The 18,673-nt window shown below is 37.4% G+C and overlaps 1 protein-coding gene across 50 annotated transcripts in view; it reads left to right on the top strand.

The window, feature by feature from the left end:
• TUT4 (terminal uridylyl transferase 4) overlaps positions 1 to 18,673 on the top strand; it is a 129,988-nt gene that overhangs the window by 34,278 nt on the left and 77,037 nt on the right. For 45 of the 50 annotated variants that reach the window (XM_054667004.2, XM_063817524.1, XM_016918374.3 and 42 more), the window contains 2 exons: positions 3,021 to 3,184; positions 9,391 to 9,507. In XM_054667004.2, the coding sequence (XP_054522979.1) occupies positions 3,021 to 3,184; positions 9,391 to 9,507 (281 nt within the window). The remainder of the gene's footprint in view (positions 1 to 3,020; positions 3,185 to 9,390; positions 9,508 to 18,673) is intronic. The other 5 variants (XM_063817478.1, XM_063817530.1, XM_063817528.1 and 2 more) reach the window with 1 other exon arrangement.

Genomic DNA, 18,673 nt, shown 5'->3' on the forward strand with positions numbered 1-18,673 from the left:
GTGTAAAAGTTTTTGTGTGGATGTATGTTTTCATTTTTTCAGTATATATATTTAGAAATGGAATTGCTAGTTGTATGCTAACTCTATATTTAAATTTTTTGGTGATAAATACATGTAAGATTTTACCATCTTAACCATTTTAAAGTATACAATTCAGTGACACTAAGTACATTCACAGTGTTGCACAGTCATAACTAGTGTCTAATTTCATCATCCCAAAAGGAAACCCCATGCCCATTAAGAGTTACTCCCCATTCCCCACTTTCCCCAGCCTCTGGCAACTACTAATACACTTTCTGTTTCTATGTATTTGCCTATTCTAAATATTTCATAGAAATGAAATCATACAATATGTGGTCTTCTGTGTCTGGCTTTCATTTAGTGTCATGTTTTTAAGGTTTATCCATGTTGTAACGTGTATCAGTACCTCATTCCTTTTTAAGGCTGTTGTTATGGACTGGATTATGTCCCCTCCCAAATTCATATGTTGAGGCCCTAACCTCCAACGTAATTGTATTTGGAAACAGGGCTTTGAGGTGGTAATTAAGGTTAAATGAGGTCATAATGGTGAGGTCCTAATCTGGCCTTATAAAAAAGAAGGAGAAGAGAGAACCTCTGTCCTATAAGGAAAGGCCACGTGAACACACAGCAAGAAGGTGGCTGTTTGCAACCCAGGAGAGAGCCCTCACCAGACAGTGACCTTGCTGACACCTTGATCTTTGACTTTCCAGTCTCCAGAACTATGAGAAAATAAATTTCTGTTGTTTAAGCCACCCAGTCTGTAGTATTTTGTTGTGGCAGCCTGAGCTGACTATGACACCTGAATAATATTCCATTGTATACAAATGCCACATTTTGTTTATCCATTCATCAGAAATGGGTTTTTGGATTGTTTCCACCTTTGGCTATTGTGAATATTCTATGAACATTCATGTACAAGTATTTGTGTGGATACAGGTTTTCAATTCTTGTTTTGTGAGAGTATTAACATGTAATGAACTATTGTTTTTGGAACACAATTTAGGACGTTCTGCCTGGTATTATTTTGTTTCATATGTTGATTCCAGAAAATTAAATAATTTCATATATTTCTGACTTTTGAAGAAAGGCAGCTTTCTCTAATTATTTGTGTTAGCAGAAACGATGCTTTTACAAGATTTGCTGATGTTGGTTACCTTGTCACACAAGGCCAGTTATAAATATGGAAAAGAGAAGAAGGTTACATTATTAGATTGTCTTCTTCCCATCCTTTTTCATGAAAAGTAGAAATAATACTAGGATTTCATCTTTTCTTCTACATTTCCATAATAAAATGGTTACTAAAAAACTAAATCATTTTTCCAAATATTAGGACATAATTGCAAGTTGCTTATAGTGCATCAATATTCCTCCAACTGTAATTTAAGAAACACTTATGTAACCTAGCCATACTTCTCGTGTTTGAGTCCTTTTTATAACATCTTTATCTGAGTTTGCCTTCCTAGTCTAGAAACTCCTGTGCTCTTGTGGTAGGAAATGCACCATCTCTAGAGGCATACCATTTCTTTGTTCAGAAAATTAGTGCTATCAAAAGGTAGGCTTGACTGTCAGGGTTCCTCTAGATGCCATGCAATTTTGAGGACAGAATGCCATGCAATTTTGAGGACAGGCTTTTGAGGACAGAATGGAGAGATTTATTGATGATCTATGAGCATTTCTTTTTTGAAATACTTGTAGATACATCCAGATTCATTTATTTATTCAACATGACACAGAGCATTAGCTCAGATCTAGGCATTGTATTAAAATCTGAAGGTAAAAGTAAGACCCCGGTCATTAGCATCAAGAAATCCGTCATCTAATGTAGGAGACAGATACATGAATACAAATTCCATTACTCTGTAAATGTGAGATAATAGAGGGTAATAGAACGAGAGAATGTCAGACTGGCTTATGGAAACAAGTGGTGCTTAAGCTGAATTTTGAAGGACAGGTAAATATTAATGGGGGAGCATCAATGGAGAAGGGAGTAGCATATGTAAAGATATTGAGACTTGAAGCAGCTTTGGTGATTAATTCTGGCACATTTAATATGAAGTGAAAAGTGTCGTGGCAAGATCTGAGGTTGGAGTTACAGGTAAGTTAGCTAGATTTTTTTCTTTAGGTTTTGGCTTAAATGATAACTCCTCAGAGAAGCCTTCTCTGGCTCCCATATCTAAAGTTGGTCTCCCTCTCAGTTCCTTGCTTTTTTCCTTTATAACATTTATTACAACTTGGAATTATTCTGTTTACTGCCTTCATGAGGTCAAGGGACTGTGCGTAATATGCTAGGGAGTTAAAACTTTATTCTGAACTCTTCAAAAGCCATTTGTGTGTTTTAAGCAAGAGAATAAGGTGATTTGGTTTATATTTTAAAAATTGCGCTGGTGGGAGAACCTACTGTAGGTTAGATACATACTGCTAGATGCTGCAGATGCAAAGGTGAAAACATAGTCTGTGCCTCAAAGAGATTACAATCTAGTTAGGAGGCAGAGAAGCAAAGGAAAACCATTAATGTAGTGGAGATATCCAGGAGTTCTGTGGAAGGAAAGAAGAAGGAGCCTTGTGTGGGTTTGTGGTCTGGAGTATACATATGTTGTTTTAATTGCTAGTGAATTTAGTTCAGTGACTAATCTTCTTTGAGTGGGACTCCAAACAGTTTTTTTATCAGATTGACTTCAGAGATTCTCCAAGATGATTATGTTTTATTAGCTTTGTGTAATTAGCTTTGTGTAATGTAAGTCTCAGTTATGTATCTCTTGATGGATAGATTGGAAGAACAAGCTAGTCATTTGACCCATAAAGGTTTTTCTTTGTGACTTTGGATACCATGTCTACCTCTTACCTATATTTTATATATGCATACCAACTTGTATACTTTCCTAAGGAAAATATAAGGAAATAATATTTTTTCTGTGTATAAATTTAATGTCTGTTTTCCATTAAAAAATTTAAAAATTTACCAGTTCTGATGATAACTGAGTGATTGCTTTCTTTTCTAGGTAAAATGAAGAATGATGAATCTAATAAAGAAAATTCTTCAGAGATGGACTATTTAGAAAATGCCACTGTGATAGATGAATCTGCATTGACACCTGAGCAGAGGCTGGGGTTGAAACAAGCAGAAGAACGCTTAGAAAGAGATCACATCTTTCGACTTGAAAAAGTATACTATGTTGTTTTAGTTATTTGGGGGGAAATGTGTGTTTCATAACTGTTTTCCCCAAGTACAGCTTTTTTTATTTTTCTTTTATTCATAAGACAGAGGTTGCATTCATCTTTCCTTACTTCCCTCTTCTCTACCTTTCTTCTTCTTTCCCTCTTTTCTTCCTTGCCTCTCTTTTTCAGCAGTTACTTATTATCTGTGAGTCTGACTTCATTCATCCCAAGAGTTGGCAAACTATGGTCTATCCCTTGCTTTTGTTTTTGAATGGGTTAAAATACACCTAGTCTCCCCACCGTTTTTGGTAAACATTTTATTGGAATATAGCCATGCCTATTTGTTTACATGTCGTCTGTGGCTACTTTCATGCTACGATGGGAAATTTGAGTTGAGTAGTTGTCACAGAGCTTATATGGCTTGAAAAGCATAAAATATTTAGTCTTTGCCAAAGCATAAAATGTCTACCAAAATATTTATTCGCCCCTTTATAGACAAAACTTGCTGACCTCTGATTTAGGCACTCATCAAATAGACACTGAGCACTTGTTTTGTGCCAGGTATTCTGATAGGCACTGGGGATGTATTGGTGAAAATGGCAGTTTCTTCCCATTAGAAGTTAAAAGTCCATTCAGATTGATGGAAATAAAATAGCAAACACCATACAACACACTAGACTTCTTCCTTTTTCTCTTTTCCTGTATTTATTGAACATTAACTGCGTAATAGGAACTATCCTAGCCATTGGTATCTTATTCCTGTGTATTAATTTCTTAATCTAGAAATACACATTCCTGGCCTCAATAAAAACACTGCTAGGTTTTGAAGGAAAGAATCACAAATCACGGCCAGGCCCAGTGGCTCACGCCTGTAATCCCAGCATTTTGGGAAGCCGAGGTGGGCAGGTTGCTTGAGGTCAGGAATTTGAGACCAGCCTGACCAACATGGTGAAACCCCGTCTCTACTAAAAATACAAAAATTAGCGAGGTGTGGTAGTCGGTACCTGTAGTCCCAGCTACTTGGGAGGCTGAGGCAGGAGAATTGCTTGAACCCAGGAGGCAGAGGTTGCAGTGAGCCAAGATTGTGCCACTGCACACCAGCCTGGGCGACACAGCAAGACTCCATCTCAAAAAAAAAAAAAAAAAAAAATCACAAAACTGTTGACAAATAGATACTTGGGTTATTTTTAAATATGCTTACAAGGAAATAGGTCATCATTCTTGATAAATAAGGAAAGAAATGGTATGATTTTGTATAGTTTAGAAAAATGAAATTATATCTAGATTGAACAAGACAATCCTGGGTTATTAATAGAACTTACAGCAGAGTAGTCGCCACATGAAAAGAGAAAGGAATATCAAGAAGTAGAGGACCATAATATAGGAGAGAGTTTGGGTTGTATAGTTAGTATTACAAGATCCTAGTTAAAAGGAAGTCTTTTTTGCAATTTGCTCTTATACTTTTTGTTTTGTTTTGTTTTTTGAGACAGAGTCTCGCTCTGTTGCCCAGGTTGGAGTACATTGGCATGATCTCAGCTCACTGCAACCTCTACCTCCTGGGTTCAAGCAATTCTCCTGCCTCAGCCTCTTAAGTAGCTGGTATTACAATTGTGCGCCACCATGCCTGGCTAATTCTTGTATTTTTAGTAGGGACGGGGTTTCACTATATTGGCCAGTTTGGTCTCGAACTCCTGACCTCAAATGATCCACCCACCCTGGCCTCCCAAAGTGCTGTGATTATAGGCAGGAGCCACCGTGCCCGGCCTTTTACTTAGTTATGTCTTTACTTAGTTCTTTCACTTTTCCTCTGGAATTAGTAAATTTCTGGATGACATCTCAACTGACCTTGGATAAATCTCTATCACTGGAACCTGATTCTATCTCCTTATTTATAATATAATAAAGATTGACTTACCTGGTAAAATAATTCAATTCTGTTCATCTTTATTTAGTACTTAATACATAGCAGATTTTGTGCCAAAAACTTTACTTGTGTTATTTAATCCTCATAACAGCCCTATGCGCTAGGTGTTATAATTTTGTCCATTGTCAGAATAAATATTGAGTGCCTTTTATGTGCCATGATCTAGTACCTGACGTTTTAAAAAACGTGATTGCTTTTCTAGGAGTTCACTAGAGAAAGACACATAAGCAAATAAGAAAATAAGCAGAGAACTGGTTGGGAAGTTACATAGGAGTGAAGCAGGAAAGGTCAGTTGTTATTGAAAGAAGGAAGAAGTTGGGATGCAATAGGTATTTGATGGTAGTAGGAAAAATGGCCTGGGGTGAAAATAAAGCTTGGAAGCATTGGAAAACATTTTATTTGTTGTTCAATTTATATAGTCAGTAATGATGTAAAGTTACTGTGCCAGTACCAGCGTAGATATTTGTAATCCCTTTTCTTTCTACCTCTTCATTTCTTATGCCCTCCAAACTTATTTTCAATTCATTGTACTCTTTTTTTTTTTTTTTAAATTATTTGGCCTCTTGAACTTGGTACAATTCATTTTATTTATTTATTTATTTATTTTCTTTTTTTTTTGAGACAGGATCTCATTCTGGTTGCCCAGGCTGAATTGCAGTGGTTCAATAATGGCTCATTGCAGCCTTGACCTCCCAGGCTCAGGTACCTAAGCCTCCCGAGTAGCTTGGGACTACAGGCATGTGCCACCAAGCCTGCTAGTTTTTTGTATTTTTTTAGAGATGGTGTTTTGCCAGGTTGCCCAGACTGGTCTCGGCCTCCCAACGTGCTGAGTTTACAGGTGTGAGCCACAGTGCTCGGGCAAATTCATTGTACTTTTTTTTTTTTTTTTGAGACAGGGTCTCATTCTGTCTCCCAGGCTGGAGTGCAGTGGCGCGGTCTCGGCTCACTGCAACCTCTGCCTCCCAGTTTCAAGTGATTCTCATGCCTCAGCCTCCCAGGTAGCTAGGACTACAGGCATGCGCTACCACAACTGGCTTGTCCTCTTAAGTAACATTTTTCTTTACCAAATTTAGACACTCATTAAGAATATTCCCAGGTTTTTTTTTTTTTATTTCTTCAGGTCCTTTAATTCAGTGTTTCCATAGATTATCTAATTGAGGAATAAAGATGTAGACTGTAGACTTTTGCTCTGTACCAAAGAAGAAATAAGTCCAAACCATTAGATCAGAAGGGTAAATTTTCCTATGGTTGAATGTTAAATATTGAGTTGGAAATACCCAGAAATCTTTGTTCTAGCTTGTTTGCAGAAAGGTAAAGATTTACTAGTTGGTTTATTTAACAGTAGAATAAAATATAATAAACAGTGTTTAACTTTTTTTATGTATTTTTTTTCTGTGAAACTAGAAAGTTTATGATGATGAGAGCAGTTTTGTCTGATTTGATGTTGTGCCCAATATGTGCCTTGCACGAAGTGGTTGGTTGGTAATTAGACTGTGCACAGTGGTCAAGTGCATGGATTTTGGAGTCATTGGGTCTAGCTCTGCCACTTATTGGTTGGATAACCTTGGATAAATTATTTAAATTCTTTAAACATCAGTTTACTCATCAGTAAAATGGGATTGATAACAATTATAACACCTAGCTCGTAGGACTATTATGAGGATTAAATAAGATAATACAAGTAAAGTTTTTAGCACAAGTCCTGGTATGTAGTAAGAAATAAAGATGAGCTACTTGTAGAACTGAATTATGTTTACCAGGTGGGGCAGTTTTCTATTATAAATAAGAAGATAGAATCAGGCTGTAGTGATACAGCTTTATCCAAGGTCAGTTGAGATGTCCTCTCATGCCTTCTGACTCCCCATTCAGTGTAATACCAAGATTTTCTTGGTAGACTTGTCTTTGGTCTGCTAACATTTTACAATTGAAAAGTTTATATGATTGATTTCATGACTTCCTTAGTGACCTCATCAGTACACAGGGCTTTAGGTATTCTGTATGTATGCTTTCAACTCCTGAAAGCAACTCTTTTTACCACCTTCACCACTCTCACCTTGAACTAAGCCAACATAATCTCTTTTTTGGATTATTGAATTATGCTGTTAACTGCAATAGCCTTTTCTGCTTCTATTCTCAATATAGAAAGCAAATGATCCTTTTAAAATATAAATTAGATCTTGTAATTCTCTGCTCATAAACCTTCAATGGCTTTCCCTCATACTTAGAATAAAAGCCAGAGTCTTCACAAGGGATTTTGTGATCTGTCCCCTATTAGCTCTCTGTTCCCAGTTATGCTAACTTTTTTGTAGTTTCTCAAATATTTTAGGTACCTTCCTGCCTCAGGGCCTTGGCATTCACTTTTCCCTCTGCTTGAAATGTGTCTTTTCAGATATCCACACAGCTTAATCCTTCACTTCCTTAAAGTTACTTTATCAATAAGGTCTTAAGTGATGTCTCTACTTTTAAAAAGCAGTAACTCCCCCAACCCCAGGCATATTTGTGTATTTGTTTATTACCTGTCTCCTTACACTGTAACGTAAATTCATATAGACAGGGATTTCTATTTTATTTATTGCTCTTATCCCCAGCTCCTAGAAAAATGTTTGCTGTATAATATGAGCTCAATATATTTGATGAGTAAAGAAGTAGTTGTTTTGAAACTAAGAGGTAGCGTTTTCTTTGAGGACTTAATTCATTCTCCAGTAGGAACTGATTTGACAGAATTTTTATGCTAGAGAATTGAAATAACTAGATTGAGCCAACTTTTCTTATTTACTTGTTGCCTTGGGCAAATTAATCCCTGAGATTTAGTTTGCCAATAAAATGGGGAGTTCTGATAGGGTTGTTGAAAGGTTAATACTCTATAAGGGATGGCTATATTTATTTTTAGTCTGTAGCAGGATTGTTGCTAAATTTGGAGCAAGTTTCTCATTTAAAAGAAATTATGTAATTTTCTGAGGTGAAAGAATCTTTTTGTCAGAAGCTGAAGCCTGTTGAATATCATAAATCAATCTGAAATAAAAACTAAGCATTGCTAAAGTTTCAGTGTAAGGCATTAGAAACTTTTAAAATTCCACATGTATTTATTGTGTGTTTGTAATTTTTTATTGTGTAATCTGCATAGAATGTTGACTTCAGATTCAGGTGTACAGGAATTTAAATTCAGTTGTCTTCCACTTAATACTGCTATATCCTTGTAAAAGGTGCAGGTTCTATGGGCTTTTGTTTTCACATCTAAAAGATGAAAATAATGTCAATTTAATCAGATGATTAGGGGAATTAAAATGACAAATTGTATGTTAAACACCTAGCATAGTTCCTGGCACATAACAGGTATTCAGTAATTACTAAGTTTTATTAGTATTTTGAGAATACATACACGAAGTATGAGTGACGTTCTGTGACTGATAGTTTAGTGTGTTAGAATTGTTATTCCCTTCAGTAGTGACCTCAAGAGGTTATTCATTTATCCCCATGATACTGTGATTGGAGTGTTTTTCGAACTCAACTTTTGAAATTTCTTACATGTTTGTGGCCCATTCTTTTGAAATCCCCAATTCGAGGGCAGATTTTATTTTTTTATGGTAATCAAAATGGCTGCAAGTTAAATTTGAAATCAGTTTTGGGGACAACATTCGAATAAGACTAAATAGCAAGACCACTTTTCTTTTTTTTTTTTTTTTTGTTAGTATGAAGTCTTGCTCTGTTGCCCAGGCTTGAGTGCAGTGGTGCGATCTCGGCTCGCTGCTGCAAACTCTGCCTTCCAGGCTGAGACAATTCTTCCACCTCAGCCACCAGAGTAGCTGGGATTACAAGCCTGCGCCACCATGCACGGCTAAATTTTGTGTTTTTAGTAGAGAATGGGTTTCTCCATGTTGTCCAGTCTTGTCTTCAACTCCTGAGCTCAAGTGATCTGCCAGCGTCGTCCTCCCAAAGTGCTGGGATTACAGGCATAGCCACCACACTCAGCCCGACTGCTTTTCTTACATTGGATTCTAAAGATGATAGTAGGTGAATATTAAACATAATTTAGCATTACCGTGATATTGTTAGATATCGTATTAAAGTTAGTATGTAATCTCCTATGATAACTATTTTGAAAAAGGACTACTATCTCTTCGGTATATAAGTTTATGAAAAACTATTACTTTAGAAGAAGGAAAGGATAAAGAAAAAACCTTCAGTGCTTATTTCTGTCTACTTACATAATTGTATTATTCACTTATATAGTCAATAGTTTACTCCTCTGTTTTCTGAATAAAGTGCATTTTTAAAATTTGTCTCTTCAGCGATCACCAGAATATACCAATTGTCGGTATCTATGCAAACTTTGCTTAATTCACATTGAAAATATCCAGGGGGCTCATAAACATATAAAGGAGAAACGACATAAGAAAAATATTTTGGTAAGTTCTTTTTAAAAAATACTTTTATTTATTTTTCAAGTTGTAAAACCATATTGAATATTTTTTATTTGTGAAACTAAAAATGAAATATTTGTCCAATCTTATATTGGTAACTGAAGTGATAGCTTTGGAAGCAATCGTTGCCTTCCTTATCTGAGATAATCAGGAAGGAACCTTGTTGAGACCGGTTTGCTCATCCTGTAGAATGTTGATTCCTAAGTTTAGAGCTGTTAGGTACAATTAGTCCATCCAACTGATGTTTATTGAGTTCTTGTGTGCTAGTTCTAGGCAGTGGTGAATAAGATAGTTGTGGTTCCTGCCCTCAGATTTTCTAAGAATTGATGAGGGCATGCGTTGAATAAAGATTTAAATATAATGAGTCTTGTTAGGGGGGGAAGATTGTGCTAAGGAGGTGTACGAAGATATTTTACTTGATCTAGAACAGGGGAGGTTTCTCTGAGAAAGTGACTTTTGAATGAAGTAGTAGTTTAAATGGCAAAAAGGTGAGTGGCCTAGAAGGGTAAGTGGGAGAGCATTTTACACAAAAAGCAGCATGAATTAAAAGTCTTTAGGCAGGAAAAGGCATGGCATATGAGTAACTTTAAGTCTAGTATGATTGGAACAAAGAGAGCTGGGGGAAAATGGTGTGATGTGAAGCTGGAGAAGTGCAGACAATTAAGAAACTTATAAGCTTCGGGAATTTGTAATTTTTCAGTTATTTCTATTGAAATATCCCATAGACATAGATATGAATAGAGGGCTTTTAAAAATGTATTAGTAAATTAGCTATTTAATTTTTTCTTTTTAAAGTTACAACAGCAGTAATAATACTGTGTAACCTCTTATCTCTAAGTCTTAGCTCATGTATCTTCTTTAAGAAATATTCTACCTGACCCTCTCAGCAAGTCTGGGTTGGATACTCCTTCTCTGTGCCCCCATAACAACTTCCACATATTTTGATCAGAAAATCTAACACATTGTATTCTGGCTGTCTACCTTCTCTTCCCTTCTAGACTTCAATATGCAGTGTTCTAGAAGGCATATTTAGTTATTTTTGTTTCTGAGTTGCTTAGGACAGTGTCTGACAACAGTAGGTGCTCAACATAGTTTTCTTGAAAACAACAAATGAACTGAAGCAGATAGAACAGGGACAAGGGAGTAGTTTAGGTGATAGTAATTAGGAATTTTCCAGAAATGTCAGAAGATGCCTATCATTAGTTCCAGGAAGCTCGGGCTTGCAAGCAAGAAACCTTTTTTTTTTTTTTTTTTTTTTTTGGAAACAGAGTCTCACTCTGTCTTCCAGGCTGGAGTTCAGTGGTGCAATCTTGGCTCACTGTAACCTCTGCCTCCCAGGTTTAAGCGATTACCCTGCCTCAGCCTCCCAGGTAGCTAGGATTACAGGCATACCATGCCTGGCTGATTTTTGTATTTTTAATGGAGACGGGGTTTCACCTGGGCAAGCAAGAAACTTAAAAAGAAAATCATACCTAGGCTGGGTGCAGTGGCTAAGGTCTGTAATCCCAGCACTTTGGGAGGCTGAGGCAGGTGAGTTGCTTGAGCCCAGGAGTTTCAGACCAGCCTGAGCAACGTGGCAAAACCCTGTTTCTACTAAAAATACATAAAAATTAGCTGGGCATGGTGGCATGTGCCTGTAATCCCAGCTTCTTGGGAGGCTGAGGTATGAGAATTGTTTGAACTCATGAGGTGGAGGCTGCAGTGAGCCAAGGTCACACCACTTCACTTTAGTCTGGGCGAGGGAGCGAGACTCTATCACAAAAAAAAGAAAAAGGAAAACTATACCTATACACATTACAGATTGAGTATACCTTATCCTAAATGCTTGGGACCAAAGTATTTTGGATTTTTTCAGATTTTGGAATATTTGCATTATACTTTAATGAGCATTTCCTTTGAGCATCATGTTGGTGTTCTAAAAGTTTCAGATTTTGGAGCATTTCACATTTTGGATTTTCAGATTAGGGATGCTCAGCCCGTATAGGGAAACTTTAGAACATTATAGAAATGAACAAAAAGAAAGCAAACTTGAATGCAGCCATATAGGACGTATACTTTTGGTGAAGTTAGAGTAACAGTGGATTTACTTTTCCCTTGAAATGACAAACAAAAAAAAAATACAGAAATATGAAGCAGTGGTTTTCAGGCGACAGAGTCAATGAATGAAAAACAAATGGCCTGAGCCCAATGTTGGCTCCAGCTTGAGAGTTTCTAGGTTGCACTATAGGGAAGGGAACCCAGTGGACTCTCACAGTTGAAGAGAGGGACCTTAGAGTGCACTAAGTCCAAGATAGCTAAAATTCACAGGACAGTGTAACTAAAATGAGAAAACTGCACAAAAAGAAATCCAGAGAACTGTGGATGATCCTCTTAAAGTATTCAGCACAATGCTGATTGGTGCATGCATATGAAAAAGCTTCCTGAACCCAGGGAAAAACTGTCAGAGGAAATTAGACCAGTGATTGGTGCTCATACAGGACTTCTTCCTATCCAGACTGGAAAGCCTCGTGCTTCATGGGACACTGGGTAGAGTACTCAGAAGAATCTTGTTTCAGTAGTAGGGATATTTAGCCCTAAACTAAATGTGGTCTGGTCCTACATAAAATATTTTAAAGGCAAGATTCAAAATGATAAATGGTTTCCAAGTATTTAATGTCATTACAGAACAAAGCTTAGGAATATTACAGAAATACAAAAATACTCATCACTGAAAAAAGTTCACATAATGTAGCATTTAGTCAAAGATTATCAGGTATGCAAAGAGGCAGGAAAATATAAATCATGATGAAGAGAAAAGTCAGCTATAATAACTGACCTTGAACTGACGCCTTTGTTAGGATTAGCAGAGAAGGACAGTAAGACAGTTAATATAACTGTATTCTTGATGTTCCAGAGATAAAGTAGAGACATGGAAAATATAAAAAAGATATGAACAGGACTATTAGAAACGAAAACTACGACATCTAAGATTAAAACTATATTGGGTAGGAATAATAGTACCTCAAACATTGCAAAAGAAAAGGTTAGTGAACTCTTGAAGATAAGCAGTGGAAACCACCAGAGTGAAACACAGAAAGAAAAAATTAAACAAAAAGAAAAAAGCCAATGAGCTCTGGATAATTGATCAATATACATGTACTTGTTCTGTACAAATTTTTCCAGAACACTGAAGAGGAGAAATACTTCCCAGTTCAGTCTGTGAATATGAGGTCCACATAACTCTGATATTCAAACCAGATATATATATTGCAATAAAGGAAAACTTTATTCTTAACTTGTTGACTCCGACGGGAGAAAAAAAAAGAAAACTTTAGGCCAAAACTCCTCATGAACATAGATGCAGAAATTCTAAATATAACTTTAGCCAATTGAATCCAACAGCATATTAAAGGAATGAATGTGTCATGATCAAGTGGGGCTTTATTCCAGGAGTGCAGTGTTAGTTTTACATTAAAAAATCCCTCATTGGCCAGGCACAGTAGCTCAGGCCTGTAATCCTAGCACTTTGGGAGGCTGAGGAGGGCGGATCACCTGAGGTTAGGAGTTCGAGACCAGCCTGGCCAACATGGTGAACCCCGTCTCTACTAAAAATACAAAAATTAGCTGGGCATGGTGGCTCATGCCTGAAATCCCAGCTACTTGGGAGGCTGAACCCAGAAAGTTGAGGTTGCAGTAAGCTCAGATCGTGCCACTGCACTCCAGCCTGGGCAACAGAGCAAGACTTCATCTCAAAAAACAACAAAAACAAAAAAAACCCCGCTCATTGTGATTTACCATGTTAGCAAACAGAGAAAACTATGTGATTATCTCAGTAGATGCTGAAAAAGCGTTTTCAAAAATGCTTTGATAAAAAGTCTAAGCACGGCCAGGTGCGGTGGATCATGCCTGTAATCCCAGCACTTTGGGAGGCTGAGGTAGGCAGATCACCTGAGGTTGGGAATTCGAGACCAGCCTGGCCAATGTGGCGAAACCCCCTCTCCACTAAAAATACGAAAATTAGCCGGGCTTGGTGACCCGCACCTGTAATTCCAGCTACTCGAGAGGCTGAGGCAGGAGAATCGCTTGAATCCCAGAGGTAGAGGTTGCAGTGAGCTGAGATGACGCCACTGCACTCCAGCCTGGGTGGCAGAGTGATACTCTGTCTCAAAAAAAAAAAAAAAAAGTCTAAGGAAACTAGGAGTAGAAGACGACTTCTATAACGTGATAAAGACATCTACAAAGCTGGGTGTGTTAGTCCCAGCTCCTTTGGTTGTTTGAACCTAGGAGTTTGAGATCAGCCTGGGCAATATAATGAGACCCTGTTAAAAAAAATCTACAAAAAACTAACAGTTATCATCATACTTAAGTATGAAAGACTGAATGCTGTCCCCCCAAGATTAGGAAAAAAGACAGGTATGAAAGTAGTGTAGCTGCCATGGAAAAGAGTACGGTGGTTCTTCAACAAATTAAAAATAGAACTACAGTATGATCCAGTAATTTCACTTCTGGGTATACACTTAAAAGAATTGAAAGCAGGGTTTCAAAGAGATATTTATACACCCAGGTTCATGGCAACATTATTCACAATAGCTAGTATGTGGAAGCAATTCAGATATCCATTGATGGATGAATAGATAAGCAAAATGTACAGTATTCATACAATGGAATATTAGCCTTAAAAAGGATGGAAATTCTGCATTATGCAACAACATGGATGAACCTTGGGAAATTATGCTAAGTTAAATAAGCCTTTTAGAAAACGAAAAATAGTGTGTGATTCCACTTACATGAGGTTTTTAGAGTAGTCAGAATCAGAGACAGAATAGTGCTTGCCATAGGCTTGGAGGAGGGGAAAATGGGGAGTTATTGCTTGATAGATAGTTTTGATTTTGCATTTGTGTTCTGTGTTAGAGTATTTGGATTTTATTTTGAGCATTATGGAGTTTAATAACATGTTTGTTTTTTTTCGAGATAGAGCCTTGCTCTATCGCCCAGACTGAAGTGCAGTGGCGCTATCTCATCTCACTACAACCTCCGTCTCCTGGGTTCAAGCAGTTCTTCTGCCTCAGCCTCCCGAGTAGCTGGGATTACAAGTGCATGCCACCACGCCTGGCTAATTTTTGTATTTTTAGTAGAGACGGGGTTTCACCATGTTGGCCAGGCTGGTCTCAAACTCCTGACCTCCTGATCCACCCACGTCAGCCTCCCAAAGTGCTGGGATTACAGGTGTGAAACAGTGCGCCTGGCCATAACATGTATTTTTGCAAGGTCACTCACCCTGGCTTCTGTGAAAGAAGCCTGAGAAGGGTCTGTTTGGGGAGACCAGTTAGCCTTTCATAATAATCTAGTTAAGCTGTGATGAACACTGACCTGAAGTAGTAGTTAGTGAGAATGGAGTTGAGTTTTAAGAGAGATTCAGGATGTAGAATTGTGGGAGTACAGGCCTAGGATGTCTTGAATGATCATAAGGTGTCTGATTTGATATGTTATCATAGATTGTGGTGCCATTTACTTAGCAGAAATAAAAAATGTTTCATAACATTCTGAGTTTGAGACACTTACAGAACATTTCAAGTAGAGATGTCCCACAGTCATTTGAATATAAGGATCTGGAACTTATATTAGCAGTTGGAGATTCAGGTTTGGTAAACTTCAGCAGTTGAAATCATAGTTGTGGATGAGGTCACCAAATGATTAAGGACAGAATGTCAAGGAATACAAACATTTAAGGGACTAGTAGAGGAAGAACAGTGAATAGATTGGTGAATGAGTAGAATAATAGGAAAAATAGAGAAAGGTGTTAGAGAAGCTAAAAGAAAGGAAAGTTTCAAGATGGTAGTTGAAAATGTGATAATATAGATAAAAATAATCTAAAAGCTTAAAAGATGTCTGATTTGGTGCCTGTAGTCTCAGCTACTCAGGATGCTGAGGTGGGAGGATTGCTTGAGCCCAGGGGTTTGGGTCCATACTGGGCCACGTAGCAAAATCCTGTCAATTAAAAAATAAATAAAAATTTAAAATGTCAGATTTGGCAACTAAGGAAGTTTTGATAATCCTGGGAAGAACAGTTTCTGCTTTAGAACTAAAAAAGACATAGTTTTGAGTGAGAAGGGATAAGGAAATAAAAGGAGAATAGACTCAACTTTCAGGAAACTTCATTGTGCAGAAAAGAAAGGAAGATTGGTAGTAGCTAGACTGGCACACAATTTTTTTTTCTTTTAATTTGGCAGAGTAAAATTCTCATCACAGTTTTAATTTTTTAATTTAAATAATCATTTAATTAATCTTTCTCTCTTGACTGTAAGCTCCATGAGGGCTGGGATTATATGCATTATTTTTTTCCCATCTTAGCACAGTACCTGGCATATAGTTGTTCCATAAATATTTGTTGATTAATGATTTAAATGGAGTGGAAAGAGCATACGGGTTGGAGTTAGAACTAGATTTAATTCTCAGTTCCACCTTGTAGTTGTAGGACGATATTTAACATCTGTAAGCCTCAGTATTCTTATGTATAAAATGGTTTTGGTAGTATCTATCTGGGGAGTAATATTGTGAGAATTAAATGACATAACATCTGTAAAGCACTTGGCACGGTGCCAGGTCCATAGTAGATACTCAATAAATGATAGTTGTTGCTGTTAGTGTAGAGGCGAAGAGTGCTTACTTAATGTGCCAGGCTTGGTGGCTCACGCCTGTAATCCTAGTACTTTGGGAGGCCAAGGAAGGTGGATCTCCTGAGCTCAGGAGTTTGAGACCAGCCTGGGCAACATAGTGAAACCCCATCTCTACCAATAATACAAAAAATTAGCTGGGCGTGGTGGCACGTGCCTGTGGTCCCAGCTACTTGAGAGGCTTAGGTGGAGGAGCGCTTGTATCTGGGAAGTGGAGATTGCAGTGAGCAGAGATTACTCAATTGCACGCCACGCCAACCTGGGTGACAGAGTGAGTGAGATCCCATCTCAAAAAAAAAAAAAAAAAAAAAAAAGAGGGCTAAGAGGGCTTACTTAATGAAAACACAGACTAGTAGATTGTGTAATGTTTAAGGAGAAGGAGATTATTACTGAGTGGGTAAAGAAGGATGGAATTCAGAGCACAGGTGATAGTATTAATCATGATTTAAATGGAGCATTTCATTATGTTGGAAAAGAAAGATATTAAGGGTTCGCTGAATATTTGACTTTTAAGCTGTAACTTGAAGGATGATTAGTTTTACCAGGTGGATACACATAGGGGACAAAATGATTTAAAGGCATGGAGACCCAATGGCACATAGAGTATTTGGAGACTGGTGACTTTTTAAATGTGGATGTCTGTCAAAAATATTGGAGAGGGTGGAGGGAATGGTTGGAGGAAGGCCTAGAAATGCAAATTGAGACCAAAATGCTTTATATTCCATGTTAAGAACATGTTGCATTGTCTTATTGGTGCATTTTTTTTTGAAATTTTTTTATTGTGGTAAAATATATATAAGATAAAATTTACCATTTTAACCATTTTTAAGTGTACAGTTTAGTGACATTAAGTACATTTACATTGTTTTGCAATCATCTCCACTGTCCACCTTCATTCAGAACTTTTTCATCATTCTATACTGAAACTCTGTATCCATTAAGCAATAACTCCCCATTCCCCTCTCCCTGCAGCCCCTAGTAACCACCATTCTATTTTCTGTTTCTATTTGCTTGTCTATTGTAGGTACCCCATATAAATGGAATCATACATTATTTATCCTTTAGTGTTATTTCACTTAGCATGTCTTCAGGTCAACCGCGTTGTAGCATCTGTCAGAATTTCTTTCCTTTTTGAGGTTGAATAATATTCCATCGTATCTATATGCCATGTTTTGTGAATCATTTCATCCATGGATGGACATTTGGGTTGTTTCCACCATTTGACTGTTGTGAATAATGTTGCTGTGAACATTGATGTACAAATACCTATTTGAGTTCCTTTTTTCATTTGTTTTTTGTATATACCCAGAATTGGAATTGCTGGGTCAAATGGTAAATCCATGTTTAGTTTTTTGGGATTGCCATGCTGTTTTCCACAGTGGTGACATCATTGTACATCTTTACCAGTAATGCACAAGGGTTCCAAATTCTCCACATTCACACCAACTCTTGTTTTCTGCCTCCCCCCGCCCCCCCATAATAGCAATGCTGATGGATATGAAGTGGTATTTCATTGTGCTTTTGATTTGCATTTCTCTAATGATTAGTGTGGTATTTAGCATCTTTTCATGTACTTATTTGGCATTTGTATATCTTTGGAGAAATGTCTATTCAAATCCTTTGTTCACTTTTGAGTTGGGTTGTTTGTTTTCTTATTGTTGAGTTTAAGGGATTATTTATATATTCTGGATATTAATCCCTTATCAGATACATGATTGCAAATATGTTCTTCCATTTTGTGGGTTGTCTTTTTACTCTGTCAGTAGTGTCTTTTGATGAACAAAAGTTCTAAATTTCGTCCAGTCTAATTTATCTGCTTTTACTTTTGTTGCCTATGTCTTTTGTGTCATATTCAAGAAATCATTGCCAAATCCAATGTCATGAAACTTCCCTTCTGTTTTTTTCTAGGAGTTCTATGATTTTACATTTCTTAGTTACGGTTTTATAGCTATAAGTGTAGGTTTTAGTATCTTTCTTTTCTTTTTTTGTTTTTGAAATGAGGTCTTTGTTGCCCAGGCTGGAGTACAGTCATGGCTCACTGTAGCCTCTACCTCCTGCACTCAAGTGATCCTGCCTCAGCCTTCCAAGTAGCTGGGACCACAAGCATGTGCCACCATGCCTGGCTAATTTTTTATTTATTTTTATTTTTTTGAGACAGAGTTTCATTCTTGTTGTCCAGGCTGGAGTGCAATGGCACAATCTCGGCTCATTGCAACCTCCGCCTCCTGAGTTCAAGCAGTTCTCCTGCTTCAGTCTCCCAAGTAGCTGGGATTACAGGCATCTGTCACCATGCCCGGCTAATTTTTTTGTATTTAGTAGAGACGGAGTTTCGCCATGTTGGTTGGGCTGGTCTTGAATTCCTGACCTCAGGTTATCCACCCGCCTCAGCCTCCCAAAGTGCTGGGATTACAGGCGTGAGCCACCGTGCCCGGCCTAATTTTTTATTTTTGTAGAGGTGGAGTCTCAACTATGTTGCCCAGGCTAATCTCAAATTTCTT

The sequence above is a fragment of the Pan troglodytes genome, chromosome 1 (genome assembly GCF_028858775.2).
Source record: "Pan troglodytes isolate AG18354 chromosome 1, NHGRI_mPanTro3-v2.0_pri, whole genome shotgun sequence".
In the NCBI taxonomy this organism is placed as follows: Eukaryota; Metazoa; Chordata; class Mammalia; order Primates; family Hominidae; genus Pan; species Pan troglodytes.